Genomic DNA, 20,774 nt, shown 5'->3' with positions numbered 1-20,774 from the left:
TTGACACGAGGCAGGACCTCATTGCATAGTCTAGGGGATTAAAATATAGCAGGAAGCTTTTGGGACTTAAACATACTCTATTAATAGAAAGTAATGTTACTACTGTCTGCTCACTGGTGCGTGTGCATATGCCTTCATAACTCAGAAAGCCCAAGAATGCATAATCTGTAAAAGGGTTCTGTGGAACTTCAAAGCGGTCTACAAATATAGGTCACTTTCATGAACATTTTTTTCTTGTTGATGTGAAAGCTGTGTGAGTTAGTCCCCCTCCCCCACCCAAGCTGATGTTTATCAGAGCAGCTTTACCTCTGGGGACTCTCCTTCCTAGCAAATCTCTTCCATCCACTGGCTGTGATGAGCATGCCCCCACCCGACGTACAAATGCAGGAGACCACCCCAAGGTTCCAAGATGGCAGGTCCTTATGCTGTTGTGTTAGGGTGGTGCTTTGAACCAAAGCAAGATTAACATGTTTTTACTCTACTCTTATCTGCTTATGGGCTGTTACATCAAAGAGCATGTAGATCAAACAGAGAGGCAATCCGCAGCCTGTCAGTTAAATCCAGAACAATAGATCTATTGATTCAACAAGGAGGATTTCTTACAGGAATATGAAGGCACTTGCAAAACTTTCAAATCAGCAGATGTTAATTTGTGACTTCCTATGAAAAGGCTAATAGGTCTAAAAGGCGATTAACTGAGAGCTTCAACAGCATTCCGCAGAATCATATCTGCTGTTTTTCCACCTGCGCCATCTGAAATGCGTGTCCTCCAGAGACCAGCTTGCAGCTGGCAGGGATGGAAGGATGTTGCTGGATAATTACTCTTTCTTGTGTGTCCTGAAGACCTCTTTCTTGCCCTGGTGTCATGTCACCTTACCCATTCAGGGATTCATTTGATACCGACCCAGCGCAGACTGCCCATGGCCAATCACACTGTAGGCACAGCACACTCGGGGCAGGCATCTTAATTAGCAACATCTGGCAGTGAGATGGCACATTGTTCAGACTAATTGGAGTCATCAGCAGGGCCACAGGTATGACAGACTTGGGGGGAAGCAGCCGAATGTTCCGGGTTCTGGCAGTCCTGCGACAATTTATCTGTTCCAAGAGATGTCTAATAAAGAATGTAGAATCAATGAGGATGGGAAGGGTTCATTTCTGGTAACAATCCAGCAAAATTTTGTGGATTCAACACATAGTTTGACCCACCGCTCCTCATGGCCTCCTCTTATGTGTGGTGAAGGAGTAATCATTTAATATTTTCCTTCAGCATTTTTGTCCCGTGGCTGCCATCCCACTGTCCGGCACACTCAGAGACGGATCTAGGTCAGGTGACAGGAAATCTGGCAAGGGCAGCTTCAGGAAGTCGTGATGGGAGAGAATTTCAAGAGCCTTATTAACATTTCTGTTGCGGCAGGTCATACACCCGGCGGCTCCCCATTTGTACCCCCCTCCATGCCTAGTATTATCAAGCTACTTACCCATTCAGTAGGAGAATTTCTAATCAAGTCTTTCTTGTGATTTGGTATTAATTTCAGAAAACTGTAACAGCCCTCCCACTCTGACCTTTCAGTCACAGAGGTCCCTGGTGGTCAGGTTGTTAATTGAATCCTATGTGTTTTTACACGCAAGGTCGATACCGCACAGCACGTTTGGGCGGATGCAAGTGACTTAGTGGTTAAGGGTGCAGTCTTTCTTTGTGTTTAGCTGCCTTGGCAAATGAGCTCTGCAAGGCACTCTGGGAGAATGTGTTTGCCAAATGACTAAAATAAACTGTGGTGCAAGATTGAAGCTGTGGTTTGCTTAGCCTTTGCTTTATGTAATGGGGCCAGTGACAGCTGGGGTGTTTAAGGTCCCCGCGACGACTGCCTGAGCCAGTCACGTGGTTTTCGGTTTAATCCGATGCTGACGGGGGGTGGCGTGTGCATTTAGGGGGGGATTTATTTAGATCGATTTGGTGAGGAGACAGGCTTCCAGAAATGCCCCAGTGAATCGCTTCTTTGTCGGCAGGAATTAATCCCAACCACAGGAGGGAGTTTACTGCATCCCGGGACTCGAGCTCAGAAAAACACAGAGCCTAGGGAGAAGTGCCGGGTTTAAACGAGGTCATGGAAACATGCTCAAGAAGCCTACCTTCGACTTCTGGTGTTTTCTCCCTTCATAGAACAACCAGGCATTGGCCACCCTTCCTCTGTTTGAACAGAGGCAGACTCTCAGCTCTTCAGAGAAAGAAATAAGCCTACCACGCTACCAGCAATGACAGGTGGATCCTAATATATATGAATGGATCTCTTCTTCAGGGTATATGAAGCCTTTCAGCCCTTAACCATGACTCATGGTATTGCTGGTACTGCTCTGTCTATGGCTTATTTTATCATTTCAGACACTGTTGAAGTGGTGTAATTTAAGTGTAGTTGGTCCTGCGTCTTGAAGATGTTCGCAGATCACTTCCTGCAGATGCTCTGCACCTTCTACACTTTGACCTTAATAGGATAATGAGCTATTGAGAAGAGGTACCTTGGTGACTCACAGTTCCGCATCTTGGCACGGTCATCCACAGTGAAGGACATCCACTGACATTTCTGTTTATGGTGCTTTTTCTACATTCGTGTGAAGAAAAAATCTTTTCAGGTCACGTTCAAGCAGTTTCCCACCACGTGCTCCTGCTGCGTCACCTTTTGCTCCCCGTTTAAGGGGAGATGCCCCCCTAGTGCGAGAGCCAAGTGATTACTTCCCAGGAATCCGTCCTTAATGATGCCACTTCACAGTCATCACTGCCATCTAATTGGGCCAATCAGTCTGCTGAATTGAAACGATTCGACTGGGTGCCCCGTGGGACCTTGGCTGATGATACCAGGTTCTGTAGACTCTTCAGCCCTAGGTACTTTACAGCACAGTGCATCCTGCCCTTTCCTCTTCCTTTTCCACTAATAAAATCAGACATCTTAGATGGGGGGTCAGTTTCAGTATCCAGGATTTTGAAAATTTTCCTCTACTACAGTAGTTTGTCACCTTCCGGCTCACTGAAGAGTGTCTCCAGTTATTAGTAGGTCTTAGGAGTTCATCATCTGGGTAACATCTCCCAGCAAAGGCCGATGGGCCCCCTCTTTATTATATGGCTGTGGAAAATGTAAGCGGGAATGGCTGGTGCACCCTGTGCTACAAGCGCTTTTCATTACGCATGCTGAGAAGCTACTCTTCTGAGGAATCCCATTATGACTGAACCTGTATTCCTCACTGGGCTCTGTGCTTAAAGCAAAAGTTGAACGTCTCACCTAATGTCCCATGTGGTAAGTAAAGCACCATTAAGGTAATGAAAACAGCCCCATTTTGTGGCGCGCTGTCTACTGCAAAGGCCGTGACTATTTCCCGCTGTGTTAACATGATAATTTCTTCAAATATAGCAGAAGCTCTAAAACCATGCCATGCAGGTGTGCCGTAACGTTTTAATGGTGCAGAGGCCTTAGGTTTCCCCCCTTTTTTTTTAAAAAAAAAAAGAATGATTATTTTGATGAGGGACTGTAGCTGGAGTGACGGCAAATGTAAGAACACATCTTCTCCATTGATTATTACAGAACTCATCTTCTTAAGAACCTCTACTCATACTGTACGGACCTTATCTTCTCTGTCAGAAAATGCCAGATTTGTGCCTGAGATCCTTCAGCTTGCACCTTCCACTAAAGAGAACACCCATCTTTTGCTTAAAGCTATTTACCCTGTTCAGGGCCGAATTGTTAGCTTTCATTCACCTGTTTTTGGTGTGAGGCTGACAGTAATTGGTTGTGGTGTCTACAGTTTACCCCAGGGAGTGTTTCTGCGGTCAGAGTAATCGATGGTCGCATCAAGTACCTCACACACCCCTTCTGAAGTCTCTCGAATTGTCTGTGTTTTAAGGCCGTGTCCATTTTTAATGTGAGCCTGCAGTCTGTTGGCCATATAATTTTAGTATCATTTTACTTTTCATTCTTTAGACTTGTCTGATCTGTCCTAATGGAAACATTGTCTCTTTGCAATAAAATGTGCATTTTTTTGTTATCACTGAAGTTATATCACAAAAATGTGCAAGATGCCAGGTTTTCAGTATGTAAATTAATTTCAAAGCCAATGGGCTGTTGGATGGGGAAGAAAAAAATATTGAAATTGTCCATTCAACACAGCTTGAAGTGTAACCTTGAATTTTCACATTCACTGGTTTAGCTCTTTCAGGAGTGAACTATCTCAGCTCTGCTGGCTGACTTTCTGCAGAAACCTAGGGATTTTTTTAAGGAGGCCTGAATCATTATTGTGTCTGTCTTGCAGGGATGGGTTTAATACATTCTTTCTTCCCTGAAAGCTTTCTTGAACGGTACAGGTGACTATTTAAGGAGGACTTGCTGGAGATGTTTATTATCGGCTGTATAGCTCTGAAGATTCCCTTGAGTGGTTTGAATGAATATAGGGAGTGCTGGAAATCTCCTGTCTTCATCTTGTGCGGGTTTAATATTGTCTTGGTTTGGTACAGATGTGTTTGTCTGTAGCTCAGATTTTAACCTTTTTTGAAGGAATCCATTGTCTGTTGGCATCTATATTTTAATAGTGCAACAAATTTAGATGTGCTTTCATTTGGAGGATTTCAGCTGAAAGTATGACAGCAGGTCCTGAAACCTCGTGGGTGAGGGAGCAGCACCCATCTGCTTGTCCCTCAGGTATGGCGATACAAGGAAACCCATGACCCAGAGTGTGGAATCTTGCAAGAGCTGGGGGCGAAGGAGAGCTCACAGAAGTGTGCTTTTCAAAAAAGGTTGGGAAGGGGAGTTTCCTAGCAACCCATGAAAAGACCGTCAGCTGCTGTCGATAAGCTGATTCAAAGGGTAAACCGAGGCCCGGAAACCTTCACCCTCTTGTGCCAGGTGCCCGTGGTGTCCTGCCTTCCCCAATCGCTACCTCTGCTCCCTGTTTATGATGATCTCATGCACAGGATTATAAACCCTATCCTGGGGGTGGGTGGGATTCCTCCAGTCAGCAACGGTATACTGAACGAAACGGAAGGGCTAAACCTGCCACCCTCAGCTGATATGCATCACATACCAGGCCTGATACTATGGGACTATGATGGGGAAATATTTACAAATGGAAGCAAAGCCTGTAAAACCCATAATTTCTTTTTATAACATATATTGAAGTTGCCTTTCATCAACCTGCTTTTCATACCTCACCTCCTGCCCTAGACAAACTTGTTAAGAAATAGTCAAATTGCTTGTATGAAAAGTGGAATAGCTACCATTTATAAATGTCTTGTATCACCATGGCTTTTCATTTGAGTGACGGTTTGTGTAAGAGAAAAGGAAGGCGCATGAAACTTCAGTTTAGTGTCACCACAGTTAACAAGTGTCTCCAAATGGCTGGGAATGTCATGAAAAATGATTTTAAGAGTCTGATTCTAGCATATGAGTTCACCAGTGATCCTGCTTAGCGCCACACAAAACGACAACCTGGTTTGACAAACGGCAGTTGGTCTTGTTGTGCCGATAGCGTTTCATAGGACACATGAGAACCTTTCCTGTCAACAGAGCTTGGTTATGTATGGCAGCTTTCATGCTCCCTCCATCTAATTCTCATGTCTCACTGTGCACGCATCTGTGAAGCACAGTTATATAATTTTCCCAAAAGCCTAGTGCTACCTTCCCACATCAGGACTTGACTTTTAATTGGTCATCTATGTTGCCTGTGTGACACAAATATAAAAAGAGGAGTGTGATTCATGAATAATGTGGTAAAGAGCCCATTGGTGCCTGCAGGATAAAGACGTGGAATCACTACCAAAGTGTTGCAGGTGTGAGAATGATTGGGTCTTGGTCTCAAGGATTCTCAATGATTCTAACCTATAATAATCATTACCGAAGGTTGAACAGTGAATCGATAGTTAAGTAGACTAAGGTTCATGTAAAACACAAATTTTATTCCATCATAGAACATTTTAAAAACTAAAATAGAATTGCATAGAATGGAAGCCCACACCCAAAATAATTGGATGACCAATAAGATTAAGAGTATGTGCCCAAGATGAAAAATGCTTCAGAGCGAGGACCTCTGCAGCATGTTTGTGGCACTGGGAGTGGACAGCATACTTTCAACATCTCTGAAAAGTTGCCTGGAGCGGATAATGGGCAGTTGTGTTTCAGAGAGGATTTCCATTTAGATTAAGTCACTGCTGTGTCCCATTTGCCACATCCTGCATGATAAACTCTGATTTAGGCAGACCATCGTGGGCCCCTGTTGAGAAGGACTGTGGACAGCTTTCATATTACGGTCATGAGTGTGTTGAGAAAGATACAGCCCTTCCTTTGGGTGACAGGCCAGTGTTTGACTTAAGGACGGGTTTGTCGATTCTGGCGTCTCACTCAAAAAGTCACTTTGGTGCCCCTTAGCCCCAAAAACGAAAATAAACCTAAAGTTCTGAAAGTCAAAACATTGTAAATAACTAGCAGAACATGCTACTTCAACATATCCTAAATAAGGAAGGTGTTTATTTAATATTTAGTGAAGTGACTGTTTGTGGCAAACAGGGGGCTCTCAAACTTAAGGGCACCGCACTTTCATGTTTTGAGAGGTGGCAAACACTGCCAATCTTTGACTTCGCTCCGGCGTTAGCTCCATGGAATGCCTTCCAAAGAGAGACAGTCATATTTCACATGGCAATTATTAGACCTTATTCAACAGGAATAAGGAGCATTTGTCCTCAGGTTTTTTTCCCCTCAGGATTTCACAAGACAGATTTTCTCTGTGGCACAATGCATAATGGTGTAGTGAGAATAGGTACTTCTGTTTGATTTCATAGGCATGTCATTTTTCCTTCTCCAGGTATCCTGAGGACGAGATCCGTCAGAAGGTGGGCACTTTCAGGCAGATGCTGATGGAGAAAGAAGGGGTCATCACCAGGGAGGGCTCTCACAGTCGTCAAATGTGAGTCCTGTAACACACTACCACGCTACCACCCAGTCCCTTGTTTTCACTTCACGCCCTTTGGCGGAGTGCTGCTTTTCCCTCCAAATAGCTTCGTTGCTAAGCGACAAGCAAAACGTAAAACTACAAGTGCCGATTTTTAATGCTTGCCATCTTTTATTTTCTTGTTCAAAGATATGGCTCCCTGAGTACAAGGCCTTATTCGTGATTCACCACGAATCTGCAAGTGATGTAGGGCTGAATTTACAAAACGTTTTTCTCTAAAGAGGTAGCAATTAGCATACAGAGCAAGAGTGCGACTTTTCGCATTCAAGCATGTGATCTCTGGCTCACTGACTCAGTGAGGGAGCTCCTTTGTGTCTCAGTCACGTATTTATGAGTTCATTTATGGGCAAATTGAATCTGTGTTGATTATAGACATCAAACAGGGTGACTGAACACAATGAATGGTGCTTCAAAACTCAAAATAATGAGTTGATACTCTCATAAATGGTCTGTTTCGAAGAAGGCTGGAAAAAGCCTCTTCTCTGGCTCTGTTCATTGATGGAATTTCCTGAACAGTTTTAGTATGGCCATTTTGGTGGGATGTATTGGGTTAAAATCTCATTTGTTTGCCCCCTCCCCCCACCTCCATTACAGCCTGACTCTTTGCTCTTCTGACATTACAAAAGGTCTTAGCAGCTGAAGAACATTCCTAATAAAGGTATAGCTCATACTATTACAGTGAAGGGTCAGGGCTGGAAGCGGAGGTAAGCTAAGACAGACGCTAAAGTCTTGCATTGCTAAAGAGAAATGTGTATGTTTATGGGCTATAGGATTATAATCACCATTTAAGGTTTATTTGTGCTTGTCTAGTCTTCCATATCCATAATTGCTAATTCAAACTAACCCATTTATTGTGAGCCTGGAACCTTGTCTCGTGAATCACGTCGGCACATAATACAGGGGCACCCTGGATGGGGTGTCAGTCCATAACTGCACACTGTGTTCACTGGTTCACCTAAACAGCAGGTCTTTAGTCTATGAGAGAGATTGGAGAATATGGAAGGACCCAGGAATGAAACATGCATTTGATGAAGTCATTACAGATAAATTTTCTGTCTTCAGGTCAGCCAGCAGCATCGCTTATGCCTGGTGCCTTGACGCTAATGAAATCTGGCGCTTTGTCTTACCTTGAATGAATGTATGTTACATTTATATAGCACTATTCATGACACCCAAAGCAATGTACAGAAGCAATGAGGAGCCACTTCAGCCACCACCACTTGTGTAGTTCCCACCTGGATGATGCAACATCAGATGTTTTGCACCAGTACGCTCACCACACAGTAGCTTAGGTGGTGAGGGGGTAGAAGAGAATTCATCCGATATTGGGATAATTAGGAGGTCAGATTTGAAAGGGCCACAGTGGGCAATTTTAGCCAGGACATCAGGGTACCACCCCTACTCTTTAGAAAGATGTCCAGGGATCATTTATGACCTCAGAGAATCAGAACCTCGGTTATACATCTCATCTGAAGGACACCGCCATTTTAACAGCACAGTGTATCCATCACTGCACTGGAATACTGAGATCCACACAGACCACAGAATGGACTTCCCTGTTGGCCACACCAACACTTTGTCCAGCAGCAACCCAACTTTCCTAGTTGTTTTCCCATCCAAGTCCTGGGCAGGCCCATACCTGCTTAGCTTCAGATGGATTACCGAGTGTGGACATCAGGTGGTACGGCTGTTACCAATTAATAACCTTGATGTTCTTCTCTCCTGCCACTCAATTCCTTAGGAGAGTGTCCCATTATTCCAGGATGAGGAATACTTGTCACATGAGATTTGTCCTCCAGACTAAAGAGGTTCTTCGGGCATCCTGCATGTATATGCTATTAGTTAACTTTGAGCAAAGATGCAGCAGAAAGGTCTCACAACTTTCTCAAAAAAAGAGCCAAAGGATTGGGCCATGATTAGAAACATAAAATTGAGCCATAGAATTTTGGGATGAAAGTGAAACAAAGAGTGAATGAATGGTGAGGTACAGCAAAGCATGCCGCTCTGCCTCTGAATGGACCAGCAAGTCAGTGTGAGTCAGAGTGAGTCAGGCCTTGGACCAGCAGCTGTGATCATTCTAACAATAGATGACACAGACAGTGTTAACCCATGATGACAGGAAGAGCTCTATTTCACACAGGGACTTTCTAAGAATAAGTAGTAATGATGCTTTAGCATGCACCAACCAAATACAAAACCAACCATATCACAAATAACTTACTTCTCCAAAAATGGTTTGGTCACCAAGGAAACTATAGAACAGAGGTGGATGGGTCAGGTTCAGAAGTAAAGGTCCAGACCAAGATTTTGTTTCAACCAACAAGCTGAACATAGAGTCACAGTCACAGAGTACTCAGTTGGTTATTTGAAACAAAATATTGGTCTGGATTTTTACTTTCTGGACCTGAAATATCCACCTCTGCTCTAGAACCCTGCAATGCCTTTGGAAAGTACTGAGGCCCCTTCACTGTCACAGACGTTGTTGTGTTTTAGACTTGAAATAGATTTTTTTGTCATTAATCAAAATCACATTGCTTGACCCACGGTGACAACAGTCCAAGGCTGGGGTCTCTGTATGCCCCAGCCAATGGCCCGGCTTGAACCATACAGGAAATCTGACTTGAAGCCCACGTTCTCCATGCAGTCTGACTGAGCTTAAGAGCGTCTGCAAGGAAAACTGGCAGAAACTGCCAGAGTCCAGCTGTGCAAAGCTGACAGAAGCTACCCAAGAAGACTTGAAGCTGTAATCGCTGCTGAAGGTTTTCCTACAACAAACTGAACAGAGAGGGTCTGTATGCTTATGTAACTGGTAGGTTTCAGCTTTTTGTTTTAATGAATCTCCAAAAATTCCTAAAAAGGGTAAGGCTTCACTCAGCTGTTAATAAACTGAGCGACAATTTCTTCCCATCTCCCAGGTGAAACACTGAAAACTTTAAAGACAGGGTCTGGATTTTTTCCTGGATTATGATGATGACTTTGACTGGACTTGGTGTCTGACATGTTAGAATCCAGTTCAACTTCAAGCTGTAAGAGAGGAAAAATCAGCAAAGAACAGTTAGCCAAGCACTGTCTGGTTTTTGTCGCTTCGTTGTGCTGCTCAAAGTTCAAAACGATTGAACTTTCACCTAGTTCGCTGACCTCTAGGAAAGCGACATCCAATCAGATATAATGTTCAGTTTTTCTCAGAAAAAAAAAATAATAAAAAGATATAATCTTCAGTTTGTGACGGGTAAGTTCAGCGACTTGGAAACCAAACCACTAAACAACATGGAGGAGAAACTAATAATTGCAGTGTCCCAGTACCTCGAATTGTTTAACATCACCTTAAAATCATACCGAGATTTAATTCAGAAAAATTATGCTTGGAGATTTATAAGGTGTAAGGGTATAAGAGGCAGGGATACCAGATTGGGTTAAGTAAGCATATTTAGCTAATGAAACTGAAGTAAACGCACTTAGAAATGCACTGTTTGATCCAACAGCAAGAGAGCAAGAGCTTTTGGTTTAACCTAACAACGCAACTCATTTTGCTTCAAGCCGAGAAACACTTTATAATCACACTTATTTTTAATGCAAGCACTTTTTCATGATGTAGTATTCACACGTCCTTTTGCAAGTGGCAGGCAGTTTGCTGCTCGCGGTGTGAATATGCTAGTGAATTTTTCACCTGCACCGAGCAGCAGAGGTGGAGATTTCAGGTACAAAGAGTACAAATCCAGACCAGGATTTTGTTTCATCCAACCAGTTGAGTACTCTGTGACTGTGACTCTTTATATTCAACTGATTGGTTGAAACAAATTATTGGTCTGAATCTGAAATCTCCACCTCTGCCAAGCGGATTGCTGCTTGCCGTGGACACAGCCTTAGTTACATGAACAGGAATTTGAGCTATTGGCTATTTGAAGAAGAACAATGGGAGTTTTCACAAAGAATGCACCTCCATCTGCCAGTTGAGGGGTCACCTTTCTCTGTATCTCTCCATCTCTCACTCTCTTCCTGTATCACTGTTTCTGTCCTCCATCTCCCTTTATTTCTCTTCCTCTGGAAGCTCCCATTTACAGTCACTGAGCAAAATGAAATCAGGGGCTCCTCACAGACACACACACACACACAGTTTTGTAATTATATGTCTGTGGGGACTCTCCATTCATTTATATATGGAGAAAACTCTAATCCCAACATGAACTTAATCCCTACCCAGCCCTAACCTTAACCATAAGTAACCAAACCGAATACAAGGCTTTTGAAATTTTAACTTTTTTGATTGCATTTACAGATCTTTGTGGGGACCTGAAAAATGGTTCCCACAACATCAAAATAACAGGTTTTTATTACAGTATGGGGAACATTCGGTCCCCACAATGTAATATAAACATAATACACACACACTAGAACACCCTGCACCTACAGCGCACAGGAACGCAATCTGCTTCCAGAAGGTGACGTAATCCCGCTCCCAGCGTCTGTGGAGACAGCAGGCACGGTTGCCCATTGCCGTTGTCCAGGCCCTGCCACCCATGGCGACTCCACATGAATAATTCATCGCTAACAGTTTCGCCGCTTTAACTTTGCAAAGCTGACTGGGATTGCAGTGACGCCGTTAATTAGGTCCCCTTCACGTTTCTGTGGCTCCATGGCGCCACAGACGCGTAGCAGCTAACGAGCACGCCGTAATGTCACGCTCTGACATTTGGGAACGCAGATCTGCAATGGCGTACACGCCGGAGGTGATGTCACTGCAATGCCACGGGAGAAGTCGCGGCTGCAGCGTGACATTTTCAACCCATCTGCTTTGATGGTCATGGTAAAAATACCACTTCCTGCGTTTAAATGAGGCTTTAGCCAGTCACTGTTCAACGGTAGCAGATTTACTTATGAAAAGGATCTGAATGAGTTCTTTGGTTCACTGCCTGCAATTTCAGATTATGATCTAATCTTCAAGTTTGTTACAATTGTCATGTTTTTTTTTGTAACAAAGAGGCTCTATCTTGCTATTCTATTAATTTAGGAGACTAGTAAGACTAGCATGGTGTTCAGCAGTATTTTTGTTATTCTCTTTTCAGTCTAGCGGTTTGATTGAAAAGCTTAGCAGCAATGCTGGAGTTAAGTTTGATTCCACCAAAAATCTTGGGGAAGTAGCTGAGGTTTGAGGGGTGAATTTTGCTGGAGAAACCAACCACATCCTATGCACTTTAAACTTTTTTCATAATGACCCTCACAGACACACACACACTGGCTTGCACAGACACAGGCTTGCATTTTCGTAACTGCAGTGAAAATACATAGCAAGGCCAGCTGAGCAAGCATGTACCAGCCAATAAGGAATGCATGTACCAGCTGAGCGAGCATCCATCCATCCATTTTCCAAACCGCTTTATCCTACTGGGTCACGGGGGGTCCGGAGCCTATCCCGGAAGCAACAGGCTCAAGGCAGGGAACAACCCAGGATGGGGGGCCAGCCCATCGCAGGGCACACACACACACCATGCACTCACACATGCACACCTACGGGCAATTTAGCAAGACCAATTAGCCTCAGCATGTCTTTGGATTGCAAAGTCTTTGAACATGCAAACTCCACACACATGTAACCAGGCGGAGACTCGAACCCTAGAGGTGTGAGGCAACAGTGCTAACCACTGCACCACCATGCCGCCCCCTGAGCGAGCATGTACCAGCCAATATGGAATGCATGTACTCACTGAACTAGCATGTACCAGCCAATAAGGAATACATGTATCAGGTGAGGAAGCGTGTACCAGGCAGCAAGGCCCTCAATCTAGAAAAGGATCATTTTAGGACTGTTTGTAATTTTTCTTGCCCAGTTTTGCCAAGGAAACAATGACTGAATGGTGTAGCTGGGACCCCCACCTGGGCTCGTCTGTGCAGGTAAATGAGCATGTAGGAGGCTCCCCTCTTGGTCCTAGGTACTGAATGTCAGCAGAACCAGAAATCTGAGCGGTGATCCTGCTGTTTGCAGTTAATGAGCACTGGTCAGCCTCGGCAGTGACCCGTTACTGCAACACTGCCCGAGGCCCGTTCTCGGGATGGCAGCAGCACTGGTCTGGTCTGGCTCACATTCACCAGCAGCACCTTGACATTTCGCTCTGCTAGGTTTGCTGGCAGTTCTGGGCTATCACTTTATCCCATTCTCCTCGCAAGTGGGCAATTACTCCCCATCCAAACTATGAATATATGAAAGACTAAAGGAGTGCGTATCCTGTACTTGTACAGCAGCATAGTGCTGTACGCAGGCAGCTTCTCACGTCACATGTGGGCTGGTCTTTTAAGTCCCCGCTCATTGGGGTTAGGTTTCACCTTGTGGGCCAGCCATGCCCATCGTGAAATTGTACCTAGCTGTTTTGCACTTTGCTTCTGTCATGCAAACCCACGCAGGTCTGATGGTCAGCCTCCATGAAGATGCCTTGCTTTGTGGATCTACTGATCTGTCTTTGTGAAGTTAAGCCTTTCTGCAGTTTCTGGTGAAATCGATGCCCTTATGCGTCACACTTACACAAAGACAACTTGCAAGGCACATACAGAGTTTTGCATCAGCCAGTCGGCCACAGTGTGAATGCGGGTAGTAGATGTCGTAGTGGTAATATGATTGACACGAGTGTATTTCTCAGCCGTCTCTGTCATGGACAGGAATTGGAATGTAAGCACTTAGAGCCCCCAGACACAGGAGGGGAAAGAATGGGGCCAGACGGCACCTTCACTGTAGACGTTTGGCCGTTGTTGGGGGGCTGGATGGGTGACCATCTATCATCTAGGGACCAAGGGCAGGTGCCTTCAGCCTTTCAGGTCCCCTCTCTGCATACGGGAGCCACCCTCCCTGATCAGCTGTGGCCTTCCTGTTGGTCGGGTTTCTGGGTTATAGCTTTGCTCTTTTCGCCTTACATATTACTTTCTTTGGAGCTTCTGCTTTTCCGGTGGGGTTTCATGAGTCCACAGGCTAAACCCAGCAATTATGGTTGTGGGGGTTTGCTCCCAAATGTCCCCATTTGCTGTAGGTTTTCACTGCCATTCATGTGTGAAGCGGGAGATGGGGATTTTCCATGGAAAAATTACTATGGGAGGTGATTCTTGCACTGGTTTTCGAAATCCCTGTGCACTAACCCACACTCACAAGCCACCACCTCTGACCAGTCAAATAAGTAGTTTAGCACCATAACTGATTATTCCCGCACCAAGGTTCTACAGATTCATGTTTTTACTCAGTGTTGAATCTCAGAATGTTGGCTTCCCATTCTGGATTCTTGTTTTCCCAACTACTGATCACCCATGTGACCCCCATTTTCATGCTGTTATTTTGCAAGGCTTACTTAATTGGCTATCACCCCCCCTCCCTTATCCAGCAGCCGCAAGGGAGCATCCAGCCTTGTGGTGGTAAGTGCTTCAAAGTGGCATGTCCCACGGCGTCACCCGAAAGGCTGGCAGTGCTCCTTTCACAAGCGTCCCCCCCCGTCCCCCATGTTCTCCAAGGGATCAGGCCCAGTTCACACACGGAAGGAGGCCAGTGATTGAAGGCCGGCCATGTGCTAATCCCCAGCCTGCCACACAGACAGGCTAGATGAGAGGGATTCACAGAGCATCTGCGGTGGCTGGATTAGAGTCATATAAACATGCCATCTGCGGAGATCCACAGCAGGGGACAAGGGCTGCCGTGGGGGGGCAGAGAGAGCCCTGCCATATACGGATTAGGAAAGGAAAAAAGGGAAAATATCCTTCCTGCTAATGACCATTGAATAATTGTACGTGTTAGTGTAACGTTGCACAGCCGGCCAGGATGTGAATTTTGGATGTTTTTGGTGATGATCTAGCCCCGGATCTACAGCAGCCTGGCAGTTTAGGTTAGATTTTTTTTATTTTTTTTAGTTTAGTATTTTTTAAATGATGTTAACCTTCCTCTGCAGTGTAAACCACACACCACACAGCTGCGAGGAAGAGCGTGATGACAACGACGAAGACTCACTGGCCGAGGGTTATGCACCAGAGTGTGATTGTCATGGCGACTACTATGGTGACGGGGATTCCATCGGCCACGGCAACTATAGGCAAGCCTTGCAGACCTGCGTGTGGGGGGGGACAAAACGAGAGCTCATTCTCTCCCTCTGTTCAGCCCGCAGTTCTGCAGTATAAATGCTGATGTCCGTGGTTACAGACCGAGGTGAACCAGTGCAATATTCTCAGCTTATTGGGCAGTTTATTTCTTATTTATTATTACCGCATTTTTACCAAACATAAAATTTAATTCTGCAGTCCTGGTTTCTTGAGGACGTGTTTTATCCATGTGTGAATAATTGAGAACCTTGTGTGTTGACGTGCTGTGAATTTTAATATGGGTGATTTTAACTCCCTGTAACTGTAACCTGTGGGAATGAATTGATTAACCCCCTCAATTTTACTTCATGTGATCTAGGATGAAGAGGAAATTGAGCAGCTCTCCATCCCCACCCCCTAAGAAGAGGAAGAAGAAGAAATCGGGGCACCGTCGGAGTCGGTGTGTCTATCCCGGACGTCTTCCTGATCTGCCAGAAGTTTGCTCCAGAGTTGTAAAGGGATCAGAAAAACATAACCCCAGATCTTGACTATGTATACAGAGATATATACGCTATTATCAGTATATAAAAAACAAAGGCAATACTATAATTAGCTATTTACAGTCAGTGGCCACTTTATTAAGTAGACCTGCTGCTCCAAAAAGCCAGTCATATGGCTGTACCTGAATACATACAGACACGTAGAGATGGGGTCAGTCACTGTTCGAGTAAACATTAGAATTGCCAAGGCGGCTCATCCGTGCCATTTTGAACATGTTGTTGTTGGTGCCGTATGTGGTGCTTCCAGGATCTCAGAAACAGCCACTCGTCTGGGATTTTCACACACTACAGTGTCTGGAGTTTACAGAGAGTGGTGCGATCAACAAAAAATATGAGTGTGTATTTTATTAGTCTAAATATGGCATTAAACTATTGAGAAATTGTCAGATGAAGTATAATGTGAGATTGCAGATGATCTCAGTGTTGCTACTGCAACCACCTTGGGTCAGCAGACAGGTCCTTAGTGTCCCACCAGAGAGAGGTTTCTGTTAACAGCATTGCTGGTGCGGGGGCGGGGGGATGAGGCTCCGTGCCCTGAGGGCCGGATGGTGCAGAAATATGCCTGGGGTTCACTGGTTATAGTCCAAAGTGAGTGAGCAAGTGAAGGAACATGGAGTGGCGACAACAAGGAGAGGGAGGCACCAGGGATAAGAAGGGACTTGATATTGACTCAAGCACTCGTGGGTGTAAATGAGGCCTCTTGGACCATGGACAGCAATTAAACACAGTTGAGAGCCAAACATTCCAGCGTACGATGGCCTAAGCTTGACAGACCTGCTGTGCCATTAGGGAAGGGGCGAGAGCGGCATTGGGAAAGCAGCCCACTTTGAGCCAGCCTCTGTTCTCCCCTCTGCAGGTTTGACAGCTCATCCCCCCCTCGGAAGGAGAAGAAGAAGAAGAGCAGGAAGAAGCACAAGCGAGACAGGTACCCCCCCGCCCTCGCTGGTTTGAGGAGTCACTGTTTAGCTCCTCATTTTTCACGCAAGTCTCAGCTGGCCGGATGTTCAGTAGCTGGGGGAATCTTCCTCTGTACAAAAACGACAAGCTGATGCCCCATCTAAGGATCACATGACCTCACGATCACATGAAGCAGCTGAGTTCAGGTCCAAGGACAGTGTGCATAAGGGTTTGTTGTGGCCATGGTGTCATGGTATGAGCGTTCTCAGGCTCGAGGGCAGCTTGGTGTAAGTGTTCTCTGGCCCAATGATGGCGTGGCATGATCGTTCTCATGGTGGGGACTGTGTAGTGTTCTCAGGCCAGCGAACGGCTTTGTGTAAAGGTTTTCATTTCGAGGGTGGCATGGTGTAAGTGTTCTCAGGTCTAAGGACAGCATGTTGTAAAAGCTGTCAGGGCCGAGGGCGGTGTGGTGTAAAAGTTCTCATGGCCGAAGGCAGCATGATGTAAAATTTCTCTGGCCTGAAGGCAGCGTGGCGTAAGTGTTCTCATGTCCAAGGGCGGTGCAGTCTAAGTGGTCTTCTGGCTGAGGCAGGAATGGTGTAAAGGTTCTTAGATCTGAGGGTGGTGTGGTGTTAGCATGGTGAACTGCACAGTACTCTCACCCCCTCCAGGTGTTCTCAATGGCCCTCTAGCCGTAATCGAGGTTAGATCTTCACGTGGCCAGTCATGCGCCATCTTAAAATACAAATGTGGCGCAGTCATATGGCGCTTATGGGAGCCAGTGTCGCAGCCCAGACAACATCCATATTCATGAAAACAGGCATCAGCTCAAAACAGCTGTTGTCTGAAAACCCTGCATGGCTGTTAAACATCGAAGGAGGTAAACTACAAGAAAAAATCGACCCTTTAACTTTCAGGAGTTTAATAGATGCATATTTCTCAGTTGCTGTTCTGCTGAGAAAACACAATCATTAAGCCAGATGGTGAAAATTACAATACCCTTTGTGCACTTACCTAAGCACTTCCATTTTTTACTTATAAATTATGTAATTTTTACACAAAATTTAGCCAGTTTTATTTCCATGTCTGCAAAAGCCCAATATTGGTACTAAAATGGAAGCGAGGCCCACAGAACAGGAGTTGTTGTCGGTGTTGGACAGGAGTCTTACAACAGCGATGTCCGCTCAGGCACCAGCACGCCAAGGAATTAGCTCATCTATATTACGAACTGAGCCAAGCCAGTGAGTGGGAGAGCAGTGTTTCTCCAGCCCGAAACATCTTCTGTCACCATCCAGTCTCCTGGTCTCACCTTGTACATTCCTCCATTAACTCCAGGAGTCTCAACTGCATTGCAGATACTGGTCTCACACATGATTAGCATTGAATAATGCATGACCGTACAGGGGAGTGCATGCAGGCTGTTATCGTCGCCGCACCCTTTGCTACATACTGCTACCCCCAGGAACGTCTTGCTGACTATGACCGGGTCTCTGCGATCTGTGAGCTTGCTTACTGCTTAATCTCTGAGTAGTGTAATGATTAGAGGTCTCAAAGCGCTAAAGCGAGAACAAGGGCAGTCGTGGTTGTGGAAAGTTAGAGGGTGGCAGGGGGAGTAGGAGTAGGAATAAAGAATGTTGTGGGGGACAGAGAAAGTCATGGGGGATCATTGACAATTGACAAAGGACAGGGAAAATCATTGGGGGACAGAGATAGTTGGTGTGGAATAAGAAAATGTGAGTTGGCCACTGGAAAAGCTAGTGGAAGGACTGGGAAAGTCGTGGGTGGCGGAGAATGTCAGTGGACAACAGGGAAAGTCATGGAGGACTGGGAAAGTCAGAGTTTGACTGGGAAAGTAGGTAGGGGGTAGAAAATGTCAGTAGGGGGAGGTAGTGGAAGGGCTGGGAAAGTCGTGGGTGGTAGAGACTGTCGGTGGACAACGAGGAAAGTCATGGAGGACTGGGAAAGTCAGTGGAGGACAAAGAGAGTCATCGGGGACAGAGAGAGTCTTGGGGGACAGAGAGTCATTGGGGACAGGGAAACTGTTGACTGATTGGTGTGTGCAAGGACAGGGAAGGTCAGCTGGCAGGTGCTGTTTGATGTGTGCTTGACATTGTAGAAGAAGAGGAAGCGTACTTTGAATGTTCTTCAAAACTCTGAAGGCCATTCTGGGTTTTTATAGGAAGGATATCAGCAGGGGGGTTGCAGCACTGTTGTGTCTCTGCTGGATCACTGAGCTATTTGGCTGAATGCTCAGTTTCACGCCGAAACGTCAGGCATGGTAATGGCGGGGGCTGGTGCTGGCTGGCGGGTTTTGTCTTGGTGTGTTGCAAAGAAGATGTCCAACCTGGCCTGGCATGCATCCATGTGTGGGGAACTTGTTAAACATAGGACCGAGGTTCCTAGGGGTTAACTTCCACATTAAGGGTATCAGGAAAACGAGTCACAAGTGGATTTTTGGTTGTTTCCTGCAGATTTCTCCTTGGGCTGGTTTTGCGAGTTCTGTTGTCTGTGCTGTATTACTTTGACATGTTTGCTTCTTGCCCTCTTTTCATTTTCCTCTTCATTCTTGAGCAAACATAAGATGTATTGAGCTATTCTGGGGCTCGGTGTCCCAACACAGGAGTGGGGAGGGGGGCAGGTGGCGGAACCCGTGAAAGTAAGATTTTGGAAAGCCACCCACTCCCAGTCAAAACCAGGGCTTGGAAAGAAGCAGCCTGGACAAAAGCTGGCTTCGTAGGATGGGACAGCAGAAAAAATAGCAGCTCTGGAGTCCCTAACAAGCCTTTACCAATGAAATCCCCAGGAGGGGGCCTTTACCTGAGCCATCTCCATAGACATTTCCTTCCATTTGGGCCTGTCAGCTGGTGGTCTGCAGCATGCCGCCACACTGGGCGGGTAACTATTCACTCTGCTCTTCTTCACAGATCTGCGTCTGGGTCCAGGAAGAAGAGAAGGTACAGGTGAGTGTGTGCAAATGGGCATGGATCTGGAGCACACAGCATTTGCAGAACCAGCCCTGCAGGGGGCATCTTCAGTATTAATCTGCTCCCTACCTCCAATCCCCATTGCTCAGTTCCATCTAGTTTTTTTTTTTTACCCAAAGGTCATGTGTTTGAGAGCTGTCATTTATATATGTGATTTCCTAGCTACGGAGATACCATATAACCATATCCATAAGCCAGGACGTTACATAGCCACTAACTAAGGAACGCTGATCTCAGTGCAGATATTTGAAAACAGACGCCCCTGATTTCCTGTTAACTGTTCGCTTGTTAGATCTGGAAGCCCAAAGAGCAAACACAAAGACAAGAACAAACAAAGGAAGAGGTAAGGACGACCATCGACTTGGGACCGTGAGATCCTGTGCCCTTGCTCATCTCTCTGCCGCACAGTCAGCCAGAGCCAAGCCAAAAAGGAAGCTTTGTATCTGTATGGCTCTGTGGGGGGGGCTGTTACACGCCCCAGGTAAATCCCCATCTGGTGCATGCCGTCTGTTCACAACGATCACTATAGCCGAAGATCTGCCTTCCAGTCTAACCAAAAGCTGAATAGAGGGCAGGTGTCGGCGTCTGCTTTCCAGAAAGCCATGAGGAGTCAGTGTCCCTGAAGTGGCTCTTTCTGCCCGCAGGTCCCCAGTGGACTCGCCTGGCAGGAGGTCACACCGAAGGGGAAGCTGCAGCTCTCGCAGCGCCTCCGTCTCCTCCACCGGAAGCCTCTCCAGATCCCCCGGGAGGTATGGTTCTTACTATCTTATTACCTAATCTTGGTTCCACTCCATCTGACTTGTGACAGACGATTCCAGCTTTACCCGAGCCCCAAGGAGGCCACTGATCTCCATGGACAGTAACACGCACCTGGAATCTCACCTGAATCAGCAAAACCAGAGTTAGATACATGCAAACATACTCATGGCTATGTAAGCGCCAGGTGTGCGGTGGTGCCCAGATGAAACTGGGAGAACAGGAAGACAAAAACTCATCTCAGGCCAGTGAGTCAATTTAAGGGCTACATTAAAATTACAGAACATCTCTTGAAGGTAGCGGCTGCCCAAACGTAAAGAGCTGCCTTAAACAGAAGCAATCACATGACCAATCCAGAGAGATTTTGGCCTATTTTATACACATATACCTCCACTCAGCTCCTGGGAACTGCAGTAATCCCAGTCAACCTGGGCTCTATTCTAAGAATGGAGAGCTAAGCCAACCCTCTTCTGGGGTACATTTCTCTAATTAAGAACACCCATGATTAGGGTAGGTGTCTCAACCCTGTGCACTTAAAGTTCAGTCC

General features: G+C 45.8%; 1 protein-coding gene across 3 annotated transcripts in view; it reads left to right on the top strand.

The window, feature by feature from the left end:
- srrm3 (serine/arginine repetitive matrix 3) overlaps nt 1–20,774 on the top strand; it is a 73,717-nt gene that overhangs the window by 37,957 nt on the left and 14,986 nt on the right. For all 3 annotated transcript variants that reach the window (XM_049017418.1, XM_049017417.1, XM_049017419.1), the window contains exons 3-9: nt 6,841–6,942; nt 14,904–15,044; nt 15,410–15,490; nt 16,447–16,515; nt 19,412–19,447; nt 19,764–19,814; nt 20,116–20,220. In XM_049017418.1, the coding sequence (XP_048873375.1) occupies nt 6,841–6,942; nt 14,904–15,044; nt 15,410–15,490; nt 16,447–16,515; nt 19,412–19,447; nt 19,764–19,814; nt 20,116–20,220 (585 nt within the window). The remainder of the gene's footprint in view (nt 1–6,840; nt 6,943–14,903; nt 15,045–15,409; nt 15,491–16,446; nt 16,516–19,411; nt 19,448–19,763; nt 19,815–20,115; nt 20,221–20,774) is intronic.

Source organism: Brienomyrus brachyistius, chromosome 6 (genome assembly GCF_023856365.1).
Source record: "Brienomyrus brachyistius isolate T26 chromosome 6, BBRACH_0.4, whole genome shotgun sequence".
Classification (NCBI taxonomy): domain Eukaryota; kingdom Metazoa; phylum Chordata; class Actinopteri; order Osteoglossiformes; family Mormyridae; genus Brienomyrus; species Brienomyrus brachyistius.
Note: the sequence above shows the minus strand (reverse complement) of the source record. Positions and strands in the feature narration are given on the sequence as shown.